This window comes from Talpa occidentalis, unplaced genomic scaffold, assembly GCF_014898055.3.
Source record: "Talpa occidentalis isolate TD23 unplaced genomic scaffold, MPIMG_talOcc4v2.1 talOcc4.6, whole genome shotgun sequence".
NCBI classification, from domain to species: domain Eukaryota; kingdom Metazoa; phylum Chordata; class Mammalia; order Eulipotyphla; family Talpidae; genus Talpa; species Talpa occidentalis.
In genome coordinates, this window is record NW_023604972.1 from 50,213,820 (window position 1) to 50,226,817 (window position 12,998).

The 12,998-nt window shown below is 36.7% G+C and overlaps 1 protein-coding gene across 9 annotated transcripts in view; it reads right to left on the reverse strand.

Annotated features, from left to right (window-relative positions):
- Window positions 1-12,998, reverse strand: part of LIN54 (lin-54 DREAM MuvB core complex component) — an 89,596-nt gene that overhangs the window by 60,006 nt on the left and 16,592 nt on the right. For 7 of the 9 annotated variants that reach the window (XM_037529042.2, XM_037529038.2, XM_037529041.2 and 4 more), the window contains exon 2: window positions 2,199-2,914. In XM_037529042.2, the coding sequence (XP_037384939.1) occupies window positions 2,199-2,882 (684 nt within the window). In that variant the 5' untranslated portion in view covers window positions 2,883-2,914. The remainder of the gene's footprint in view (window positions 1-2,198; window positions 2,915-12,998) is intronic. The other 2 variants (XM_037529045.2, XM_037529044.2) reach the window with 1 other exon arrangement.

Consider the following 12,998-nt stretch of genomic DNA (forward strand, 5'->3'; position numbering starts at 1 on the left):
TAATTTTTAACAAATTTATCTAATCAGAAGATTAAGACAAAAATGAATCAGAAAAGGAAATTTACAAATAAGACAGTCAAGTATGTGATCAAATAATACACATAACTTCTGGCACTGCGTTGGATAGCTTTTGAAACTAGTATGGATTTATGGTATTCCAGAATGCTAGTTATTTATTACTCTTATATACTATGCATAAGAAACACGGGAAAGTGTTTATATATCTGTAATTAATTGTAACTATACCTCTTTGTTACTGCCTCTGGCCTCAACTGTCACCTCTTCCCTTCATTTTTCAAGATGGGTCTCCTTCTTCCACCCTTACCTGATGTCCATACCCTAACAGTTTCAATACTCTGATTAAATTTAAGACAACGCTGAGGACTGTCTAGGAAAAAAACCAGAGAATCATATACACCGTGTAATACTAAACCAAATATTCTGATGCCTAAAAAGGTACCATATAGATATGTAGTTGTTTTTTTCTGTGCTTCAGTCTTGCAGGTTACTTTTGAGATTTGACTTGCTAAAATAACTGCTCACATAGAGCCATATTCTAAATGGGGTTTCTTTTGTTCTTGTTATATGTTTTCAATTGTCTTTTTTAAAATCAGCAATATCAGGTTTTATGAAAATAACAATCCAGAAAGAAGCTACAAGAATATGACCCCAGTATTTTTTAATGTTAGTACTTAGGAGGGATTATAGCAAAAAAAGTAGTGGATAGAAGTAAAATTGTCATTGAAACAGTAGGCTTTTACAAACAAAAGCCAGCAGGCTTTTACAAAAAAAAAAAAAAAACAAAAATATCCATTACACTTTTACATACAAAATGACAAAAGAATGTCATTTTACAAAAAAAATGACATTCTGATTTACATTATCAGTTTCTTGTGAATGTGACTGACTCATATTCCCAAAGCCAATGAAACTGGTAAACTAATAAAAACAGTTTCAAAACTGATGGCCAAAAAAAAAGTTGAGAATAATACTGATGGAGACAGAGAATATCACATTCAAAAGATCTTCATCAAAAAAAGTAAAAGAATGTCAGCTATAAGTGAGAGATGATAACAAACAAGAAAGAAAAGAACTAAATGTTTAATAGTGGCAGAAGAGACATGAGCAAATTACAACGCTTGAGAAATCTTATAAAATTCCTAAATAAAAAGCCCATGAAAAATAAGTTTCTAACTTCTTTGCCAACATAATAACCAAAACATTATTTCTAATGTCAGTTAGGAGAGGATAGCTGTTCAAACCCTCCTACTTCTTTATATACCTGTGTTAGTACTCTAACTCATGCCTTTTTTCTAAAAAGTTCTTTCTTCTAAGAGACCACTTTCAAATAGGGAGTGTGTCTGTGTTGCCAGATTTTAAGTGAATCATTGTATTTCGAAAGGTAGTGGTGACCTAAAAAGGTCTATTTGGGCATGAAAACCACCTATAAATGGTCCAAAACCTTCTATCATAGAGCTCTATTCATACTAATAATAGGTACCATTTTAAAGAATACTAAGGTTTAAAGAACTATACAAGTATTACCTTTTACTGTGTATTTCTCTAGGATCAAATAGCCATTCTTCAACTAAAGTAAAAAACTCAAAGATAAATAACCTTTTCAAAGTTTCATTGCTAGAAGGGTTTCATTTCACAGCTGGTCAAACTCTGTAGCCTATATGTTACCTTCCATCACATGGTACTGCTTTTTCCATCTTGCAAATATGAAATGAAGGCAGTGGACAGAAAACTCCAGAGAAGATACATACACTGGCTAGTATGAACTGGCTGGCTCCAAGGATTTCTCAGAGCAGCAAATTTTCCTGGACTTTGGTCATCTGTTAACTGAGAAATTCATGTCTAAATGGTTTTTAACAATCCAGCAGCAACTCTCTGGCATCTTTATACCAGCAGAACAAATTTGTAAAACTACTACTAAGAACAAAATACATTTAAAAATGATTAAAGAACTACCAATACACTAATTTGAAATTTAACCAAAATTAAGTTCTAAATTTTCTGGCAAATATACTCAAAAGCATTTGACATATCAAATTTAACAAAAAACCACACCATTACTAAAAGCAACATTCAAAAGAATTCAATAACTATGCATTTAATCACCCTACAAACATAACTGAGAATCCATTTAATTTTTAACATGCACTTTAAATTAATAAGCCCCCTTTTTTTTTTACCTGTACTGTTTTTAACTGTTGGGTCTGTAACACAGAGGGCTGAGTTGTAGTATTAATCAGTTGACTTCCTGGGGTCAATGCTGAGACACCAATGACAGGTTTCACCTCTGGCCTCCCTCCAATGGTAACTACTTTAATTTGCTGCGGTGGTAACTTAGCATCTCCTGACTGGGCCTGAGTTGTAACTTTCTGAGCCTGGGGTAGTTGGCTATGGGGTAGTGCTAAAACAATTGGTGAACCAGACTTGCCCAAAGTTGTTAAAATTAACTTCTGTCCATCTGGTTTAAGGGTCTGATTGCCAAGTTTAAGGTCAGATGTCTGTGATACTTTGTTTAAAATAATCTGATTGGCTGATATAGTCACAGGAGTCTGAGCACCAAGTTTTTGAAGGCCACTTGGAAAAGCTGGTTTCACTGTGGTATTAGAATCTGCTTTAGTAATTGTGGTATTCACTGCAACTTGGTTAGTGTGGTTACTGTACACTGTGACTGGTTCCGTGGAAATGGGCGTGGTTGTAGAGTCACCAGTAGAATTTATGTTGACAATTTCTTCCAGTTCTGTCTCCATGGGAATTGGGGATGAAACAATAACAGCCTCAATACTATCATCATCCACTAAAGTTATACCAGTGTCCATTATCTCCTCTGGAAGCAAACTATTCACCTCAGCTGGCACCACCTCCATGATCGTTCTTCTGCTAGAAAGTTGATCAGGCGCTGTAATAAATGTTGAAAAAAATGAATAAATTACTAGGTTTCAAAACAGAGTTAAAGGAGAAAAGAATTATTCAAAAAAAACACAAATGACAATCAGTTTTATTGATGTATAATTGAATGTAGGATATTACCAATGCTTATTTGGAATCTGAAAGTTATATGGGACCAAAACTAAGAGCAAACATTCCCATTCTCCATGTCTCAATCTAAAAGTACACTGCATTCAGGTAACACCAAGTCACAGGGAACTCCTTTTCAAAGACTACCCATTCAATCTTTTTCATCTTTGACACATCTGGTCATCTTATTTCTTCCCAGTTTATGTTTTCTTTCCCATTGATAGACTAAAAACTGCTGATTCACACAAGAAATAAAGAGTTAACATTAGTGTTTATTGGGAAGTACCTTCAAACCTCTAATGAGTTAGGGACTACTATGAGAGTACTACGCCATTTAAAAAAACTATTAAATACTTCAAATGAATTTGTTATAGGAATTTATAGAGTAATCCATCTCAGCAACTGCAAATCATATGGCTTATTTCATCCAAACTTCATATTAAAAAAACCTTTATTTTTAAGAAGATTCTCAAATCCTCCTCAGCCATGTAAAATGTCAAAAAGGAAACCATTTAAGAGGTGTACAGTCAGCCCGCATAAAGAAAAAGAAATCATAATGACAATAAAGCAGATTCCGAACAAATCAGAACTAACTATGATGCTTTTAGCCAAAGGTGATGCAGAACCCCCAATAAAGGAGTATCATTATCTTCACATATTAAAGAGAGTACATCATGTTTATGACCGACTACATAGCAATAACTTACTTGCCCAGAGAACATCAAAGATCCGTAGTAACCTAAATAGAAATTCTTTCTTTCCTTCCCTTTTTTAAAATATAAAAATGTAATACCCACTCTGAAACTAAGAGTAACAGACATGAGTAGAAAATTATACTTGTTAGCACTGACAACTACTAATACTGCCAAAATTAATTACCATTGTTGAGTGCTTACTGTGTACCAGTGATGACATAATTTTATTTATCCCAACAACTCTGAGGCAGTATTATTATCATGCTGGTTTTACAGATAGGGAAACAATTTCCTGCAGTCACATAACTGTGACATAGAAGTTAGACAGCATAAATAGTGGAGCCAGAACTCAAACTCAGTAAATACATTATGACACCAAGGTTCATAATTTTAATCACAAAATTATATTGCCTAAAAATTCTGCCACTTATGTTTAATTGGAGAAAAGTATACTCCTTTATAGTCAAAACCCTGCCCAAAAATCCCACCCTATATAACCAGTGATCTCAGCAGATCACTATAGTTTTATTTTTTTGTCCATTCTAGAACTTCAACATAAATAAAACCACACATTATGTACTCATGACATAAAGGAATATATACTATAAACATTTTCTTTCAGCACATTTGTGCAAATTTATCTTTATTCTTGAACTTACTATTAACTTTGTCCCATTTATTACTGAGTAATATTCCACTCTACCAATCTACCACAATTTGTTTATACATTCGTTCGTGGATGGACATTTAGGTTGTTTCCAGTTTGGGACTATTATCAATAGTTTCCAGTTCCACATTTGAGATTGCCATGAACATTCAAATTCAAGTTCTTTATAGACACATATTTTCATTTCTTTTGAATAAAAACCTAGAAGGGAATTTGCTAGGTCATAAGGTTAAGTGTATTTTTAATTTTGCACGAACCTGCCAAACTATTTCCCAAATTGGCTGAACCATTTTATACACCCACCAGCAATGTGAGAGTTCCAGCTGCTCCACAGCCTCACCAACAATTGTCATTGTCAGTCTTTTTAATTTTAGCCATTCTTGTGGGTGTGAAGTGATAGCTTATTGTGGTTTTTAATTTGCAATTCCCAGATAATTAATAATGTTGAACATCTTTTCATATATGCATTATCTATTGGTATACCTTCTTTTGAAAAGTTCCTGTTAAGGTCTTGCCATTTTCAAAAAATATTGGGTTCTATCTTTTTATTCATTTGAATGAGTTCTTTACATATATTACAAAATCATCAACGACAATAACTTGCAGTTGAAGTTATTTGGGGACTCCAAAGTACCTATTTATAGGTGGCTCTTCCTGATCAGAAGAATCCCTTCTGGCACTTTATGGGCATTTACAATGCAGAAGTGTAAAACATCAACACCAATTATAACTGTAGCAATGGAAGCCACAAGAATATACAACAAAGGGCCCCACCCACAATGTCATATTAATGTCTCTTCCCTACTTAAACCCTTGCCCAAGTCCTATTGATGGAATCCCAACACTCCATTCCCCTCAGAACAAAACAGAAAATGACCTAGTTGCCAGCATCCAATCCATTCATAAAAGTTTGACTCTCTCCTCTCTCTGAAGTTACCCCAGCATATTTACACACATACTTATGGCCTTTGGTCTCCCTTAAGGACAAGTAGACCTCATCCAATCCCCTTTCATTTTTCTCCTTAAAGCACTAGCTAAACTCAAGGCGTAGGAGGAGGAGTATTCAGACTAGGGAGGGCCAAATTATGTACTTACTTTCAGTTTCAAGAACCCACACTTGCAGCTCAACTAATAAACATCGAATGCTTTCAATCTACCCAAAGCTTTATATCCTCATGTCTGCAGAACACCGTTTTTCTCAGCTCTGGGAAATCCCTGACTCAGCAGTTACAGCCACATTGCCATTCAGCTAGAGCCATGGAATTGAGCCTATACAACAACCCAAGCACCATTTGGGCAACCTTTCTGTTCAATGCCTAAATATTAATTTAAAAGGTAGAACACTGAAGGATTGTTACCCGAGTCCCCCTACCCTTGCCCACAACTTGAGTGAGAACATTTGCTATCAGATGCCGGAGAATCTTTTCATATCCCCTGGCCCACAAGGCCCTCATCCTTCCTCTTTCAGAAAGAGGTCAGTATCAGCATTCCATCCCCATGGGCTTAACTGTGGAGAACTGTCAGGAGCCTCAGATTTTAGACCTTCCTTGCAAGCTAACAAAGTAAATAACTTGTTACTGTTTCACGGATACTAGCAGACAATTCAGTAGTCCTAGTCAGAGAGGCAGGACTTATTACTCACAACACAGCAATGAACAAAAGCACCATGTGAGTATCAGTTCTCCCATGCCCCCAAGTATCACAGTGCAGATATGGAAACATTGTATATGCAGGAGGCTTGCATCACAATTGAGAAATCTGAGTTTAGGAAATGTAAATCATTTTTTACAGACTGAAGCACACCTGCCCTTTGTCCAGAGGGAGATATCTTTATTACACTGGACAATAAGCAAATCTGCCCTTTGCTATAGCTGGATTAATATCTCTATCATTCAAGGCTGTATAATATACAAACATCCTGGAAAAGATCATTTAAAAGGACTGTCATTTTCTCACTTGTAAGAGGTGTGGAAATGAAAGACCCATGGAGAACTGTCTCCTTTATTTATATATTTTAAGAGTACAGGTCTTACACATATTTTGTGAAATTATCCCTAAGAGTTTTGTTTTTTGATGCAGTGTAAATTTTCTTTTCCCATCTTCCAATGGTGTGTGGTTAATATTAGAAATAAAACTGATTTTTTTAAATTTTTCCCATGTATCTACAATCTAGTCAAATTCACTTATTAATGCTAGTATTTTTTCATGTAGATTTTTTAGGATTATCTATAAAGACAATTGTATGTCTTTTGTTTCTTCCTTTCCAGTCTGTATGTCTTTTGTTCCTTTTCTCTATCTTCTTATACTGGCTAGAGCCTCCAGTAAAAGGTGAAATAAAAGTAGTGAAAGCATATAATTTTCCTTGTTTCCAATTTTACCCACTAGCTGTAGGTTTTTCATAAACTTTCTTAACCAAGTTGAGGAAGCTTGCTGATATTTCCAGTTTATGTAGTTGGTTTCTTTCTTTCAATTATAAATGACTATTTAGGGCCTCCCCGGTGGCGCAGTGGTTGAGCGCTGGGTTGCGAAGCTGCCCGCGGCCTCTGCGGCGCCAGTTCGATCCCCGGCTGCTCCCTGGCCACTGGAGGAGGGTCCCACATGGCGCGCAGACCTCTCCTGCCGCCCGCTGCTCCCCTCAGCAGTGTACTTCGGTCCTTCTGCCTGCTCTGCTCCCCGCTCTGGCTCTGGTGAGTTCTCTCACCCTCCCGCGCTTCTGACTGTACCCAGTGCATGTATAAACAAAACAAACAAACAAACAAATAAATAAATAAAAAACATGCCTCTTAAAAAAAAAAAAAATTTTAAAAAAAAAAAAATAATAATAAATGACTATTTAATTCTGTCATAATATGCTTTTCCTGGGCCTCCCCGGTGGCACAGCGGTTGAGCGCTGGGTTACGAAGCTGCCCGCAGACTCTGCTGCGACGGTTCGATCCCCGGCTGCTCCCCGGCCACTGGAAGAGGGTCCCGCATGGCGCACAGACCTCTCCTGCTGCCCGCTGCCCCCCTCCGCAGTGTGTTTCGTCAGTCTGCCTGTTCTGCTCCCCGCTCTGGCTCTGGTGAATTCTCTCACCCTCCTGTGCTTCTGACTGTACCCAGTGCTTGTATAAATAAATAAACAAACAAACAAATAAATAAATCTTTAAAAAAAAAAAATATGCTTTTCCTACAACTATTGAGGTCATATGGTTTTCCTTTTTTAATTTGCAAATTACATTGATTTTTTTTAACTAGGCCAATTTTGCATTTCTGAAATTAATCTCACTCAGTCATAATAATGTATTATACTTTGTATATATTGCTGAATTCTATTTGCTAATACTTTGTTAAACATTTCTTTCTGTCTACACTCATCAGGGATATTGGTCTGGAGTTTTTATTTTTCTTGTAGTAACTGACTGGGGCTAATGCTAGCCTAATTAAGTGGGTTGACCAATTTTCCTGCCTCTTCAATTCCAGGGAAAAGTTGCCTTACAATTGTTACTATTTCCTCCTGCATGCACCAGTAAAGCCATCTAGACATAATGCTTCCGTGTAGGAAGGGTTTTGACTATAAATTCAATTTCTTTAATAGATGTAGGGTTATTCTGGTTATCTCTTTCTTCTTGAGTGATCTCTAATATTTGATAGTTTGTGCCCTTCAAGAAATTTGTCTATTTCCTCTAAGATGCCAAGTTTATTAACACAAAATTACATTAAGATTCTTCTAATGTCTATAAAAATGTCCTTTCTTCAGTTCTCATTTTGGTAATTTTGGCTCAATCTTGCTGGAGATTTATCAGTTTTTATCGATCTTTTCAAAGAATATTTTGGCTTCACTGATTTTCTTAATTGTTTATCCATTTTTTTAATTTAACTGATTGTTATCTTTATCTCATTTCTTCTACCTACTTTAGACTTAATTTGTTCTATTTCTAGAAGCTTAAGATGAAAGCATAGGTCAGGGTTCATAAAACTACATCCCATAGACCAAGTTAGGCCCATGGAGTATGTATTGCTTTTAGCTGTGACTAGGCTTTTACATTTTTAAGTAGTTGGATACATACAACACACACACAGATGACAGATGTACATGGTCTTTTGAAGCCTAAAATATGTCATCTGGGCCTTTATTGAAACTGTCAATACTTGGTTTAGATCATAGATTTTAAACCTTATTTTCTAAAATAAGCATTTATAGTGATATTTAAAATTTCGTGCAATGCTACTTTATTTGCATCCTATTAATTTTAATGTGTCTTTATTATCATTCAATTCAAATGTTTTCTAATATCGTTGTGATTTCACCTTTGACACATGGCAAATAAAAAAGTGTCTTAAATAACCTCCCTAGTGGCGCAAGGGGTTTAAGATGTAACCTATGAAGCAATTCACAGCCACTGCAGCACGAGTTCGACCCCCAGCCAGAGAGCTACCCACGTGGCACAGCAGACCTCTCCTGTTTTGCCCGCTGCTCCCCTCAGCAGTGTATTTCAGTCAGTCTGCCTGTTCTGTTTCCCACTCTGTCTCTGGTGAGTCCTCTCACCTCCCAGCATCTCTGGCCTGTACCTCAGTTCTTGTATACATAATAAATCTTTCTTTAAAAAGTGTATTATTTAATTTCCAAATGTGGGGATTTTCTGTTGTAGTATTATTGATTTCTAATTTACTACTATTATTGTCAGAGAATGTAATAGTCTCTACATCTCCCCTATTTCAAATAGACTCTGTTTGAAATTAAGAGACTTGTTTTATGGCTCAGTATACGGTCTATCTCGGTGAACACTGCATAGCCACCGAAAACTGTGCATTCTGTAGGTGCTGAGAGTAGTGTTCCATAAGAGCCATTCAGGTCATCTTGTTTGACAGTGCCATTCAGATCTTCTATATTCTTACTTTTTCGTCTTCTACTAATTACTTAGAAAGTTGTTTAAAACCCCCCAAATATGATCGTGGACCTGTCTATTTCTCCTCTTCTGTGTTATTTTGGCCTCATATATTTTGAAGCTATGTTACTAGGAAGAACATGATTTTGATTGTCCTATTGAAACAGAGTAGGAATTACAGGAATAGGAGTCTCTTTTTGAACTCAGAGTAAAGTTTACTCTACTAACAAGAAAAGGTCTGATTGGCTTGGGCAGTTTCTGTGTAGGGTAAGTCTCTGCAGAGTTCTGCAGTCAGCATACCTCATAAGCCTATAAGTACTTTTCGGTTAGACATCATATCTGTTTCAATCAGGGTCACATGTAGAGCGTGGTGGTCTATGTTGAGAGAAACTCTCAAAAGGAACTTGTGGGCACAGCAGGAAAGGGTTTGGTCATCTATTTAACATGAATCATCACTCTAATTTTATCCCTTAGGAATGGAAGTTATGCACTGACACATGCTACCTCATCCTCAGTGTGTTGAGGACCACTCCAAGGAAAAGAGAAGATCTGCACAAGCCATCGGGACTAAGGAGTTGTAGCTCACCTCATCTGCATGAGTGGTTTACCTGTCAAGGTATGTTAGGAAAAGAATACAGAACATACAGTGTTCTTCATGCCCTCAATATCTTTTGCTCTTTTGAAGCAAAGTTCTAAAGGAATAGCTGCAAATCTGAAAACAAATATGTTGAGCTATTCCCTCTCACAGGTGAACATGATTGAACGTTTTAAGTTAAATGAGAGTTAAAGATTCACTCATTTCAACAAGTCTAATGAGGCCTCCCTGGTGGTGCAGTGGTTAGTCTCAGTACTATCAAGCCATCGTCAGCCACTGGGGCATGAGTTCAATCCCCAGACAGGAAGCTAACCCACATGGCACAGCAGACCTCTACTATCTCACCCACTGCTCCCCTGAGCAGTGTATTTCAGTGGCGCCACGTGTTCTGCTCCCCACTCTGTCTCTGGTAAATCCTCTCACCCCCTGCACCTTTGCCCTATACCCCAGTTCTTGTATGCATAAATAAAAATAAACCTTTAAGAAAGTCTGATGATTTCTAAATTTGTCTCAATTGTATTATGCTTATAAGATCTACTTAAAATGTCTCCTCTCCACTGTTCTAGGCATTTTATCACATTACCCTGCTATTTCCATCACAGCATCTACCACAATCATAAAGTATCATTGTTTAATGTAGCATCCCCCACCACTCCTGTCATCATCACCACTGCATCTCCTATTCTCAGTACTTAGAACAGAGTTTGCAAATAATAACCTCTCAATACAAACCTGAAGAATGAATAAATTAATCATAAAGAAGGGGTGTCATCTAAAACTCTAGCATCAATGACACTGGGCTTTGAAAGACATCTTTGGTTTGTGTATTGAATAGGACAGCTTACATAGTTACCTGAGACTCCACAATGCTTCAAATAAAATAACAAACTAATACCATCATAAGGCACTCCAGCAAACATAAGAAACTCCATTTTCAAATAGGATTTTGCTCAGATTTAGCTGTTAACCTCTGTCATTTCATTCCATCTTAAAATCTACATGGTTCTCTTAGGGTTTTTTTTAACAAGCTGATGATTTTATCACTCACTTCATTAATATTTATTGCTTCCCAACTTTGTAAAGGGCATTATGGGAAATTAACCAAACCTTGTCTGGACAACCTAGAAATCAACAGAAGAGTGAAATGATCACAGCTGTACTTTGGGAGGATTAGCTTCATCTCAGTATTTCATTGGACTGGAGGCAGGAAGGTCAGTTAGAAGGCTGTTAACAGCAATTAGTTCAAGACAGAAATAAATGGTCTAATTTAGGATAGCAACAATTAAATTATTTATTTATGCATAATACAATATGCGATATGTTCAGACAGAATATCTCAGTGTTTAAGAATTATACTTTTGTATTCTAGAGTTCCCCACCACCACTAACTGGTAAGCTATGACATTTGGATTTTAGCTTTGATTTCTAAAATCAAACAACTCAAAAACAGTAACTTGAGAAACTACATTTCTCAACTGGGATCAGTAGACTGTAAGCCATGAGTTCTGAGAAGGATATGGAAAGTCTGTGTTATCATTTAAAAAATACATTTTTAAAAGTATATTCTGGATTATATGGCTACCACACCACAATCAATGACACTAAATAGGGTGGGCTAAAGAGAGAGGTACAGAGGTCTCATAGGGTAACTGATATAGTTATGCCAAATGAAAGTCAATTGACCTAATCTGTGACTTAAGAAGGAAAGCTTTACAGTATTCAAGCACAGAAAAGTGATGTAGGAACTGAGTTATCACAGGATTTACAGTATATAGAAAATTGCATGTCTTGTTGAGACAAATGATACTAAATTCACTACACAAAGATTTCATTTCCGTAAAACATCATCCATCACCCTAAATTTAAGTTACTTTGAAATACAGTTTTTGTCTTTATTTGTAGTTTTATCTACATTTCACTTACACTTTGGTCTATATTACATTTACAAATTGATTTTTGGTTTATATTTGCATAAAAGCAATAAGCATAAGGAACATATTTATATACAACTAAAATTAAATAATGTAATAAAACAAAATTAGTTAAGCTAATTTGGTAGTTACAATATTTTTTCCCTTTAAAGGGGGACAATAAATTATTCATGTTAAGATGAGCATGCTTATCATGTAATCCCAAGCAATAATCTAAGCCTCAGTGTATGGAAGGGTTAATGTGAAGATGGTTATGTGGTACACTAGTGACTCAAACGACAATCTGTTATACATCATCACTCAGATCACACCTTCACTTTGTCCTCTTCTGACTGCATTCAAGATTTTCCAAAATCTCCAAAGCTTGAAGTTTATTACATTATTTTTATCTCCATCTCTTCTAAGCTACAATACACCTTACATAAAAGTCATAGAATTTATTTCCCTTGGGCCTCCCTGGTGGCACAAGTGGTTAAGTACTGCACTATGAAGCAATCCACAGCCTCTGTAGCATGAGTTCAATCCCCAGCCGGCCAGGGAGAAACCCACATGGCGCAGCAGACCTCTCCTGTCTCACCCACTGCTCCCCTCAGCAGTGTATTTCGTCAGCCTGTCTGTTCTGTTCCCCACTTTGTCGCTGGTGGATGCTCTCATCTCTGGCCTGTACCCCAGCTCTTGTATGCATAAATAAATAAATCTTAAAAAAAAATTATTTCCCTTCAGTGCATCTCTGAGGCTGTCACTCTTCCACACAAAAGTTTTCTGCAACTCTCAAGGCCCTACCAAACCTACCCATTTCAAAATTACCTACAGGGATTCTTAAACTTAAATTTCCTAAGGAAATGCTATTAGGTATCCCCTATCACTAGCACAGTATGTAGGCACCAATTGTAATGTTTTAAAATAGTAAAATCTATGATGTTACACCCTCCCAAAAAGGATGCATAACTCTTCCTTCATATCTAACTCTAATTTTAATTCTAATTATTAATAGACAATTTCTAATCACAACAAGTGAAAACTAGCCTTTAAAAACAAAATCACAGGCCTCTCTGGTGACGCAAGGGGTTAAGCACTGCTCTAAGAAGCAATCCACTGCCTTTGCAGCAGGAGTTCGATCCCAGGACAGCCTGGGAGAAACCCCTGCACAGCAGACCTCTCCTGTCTCACCCCCTGCTCTCCTCAGCAGTGTATTTCAGTCAGTCAGTCTGC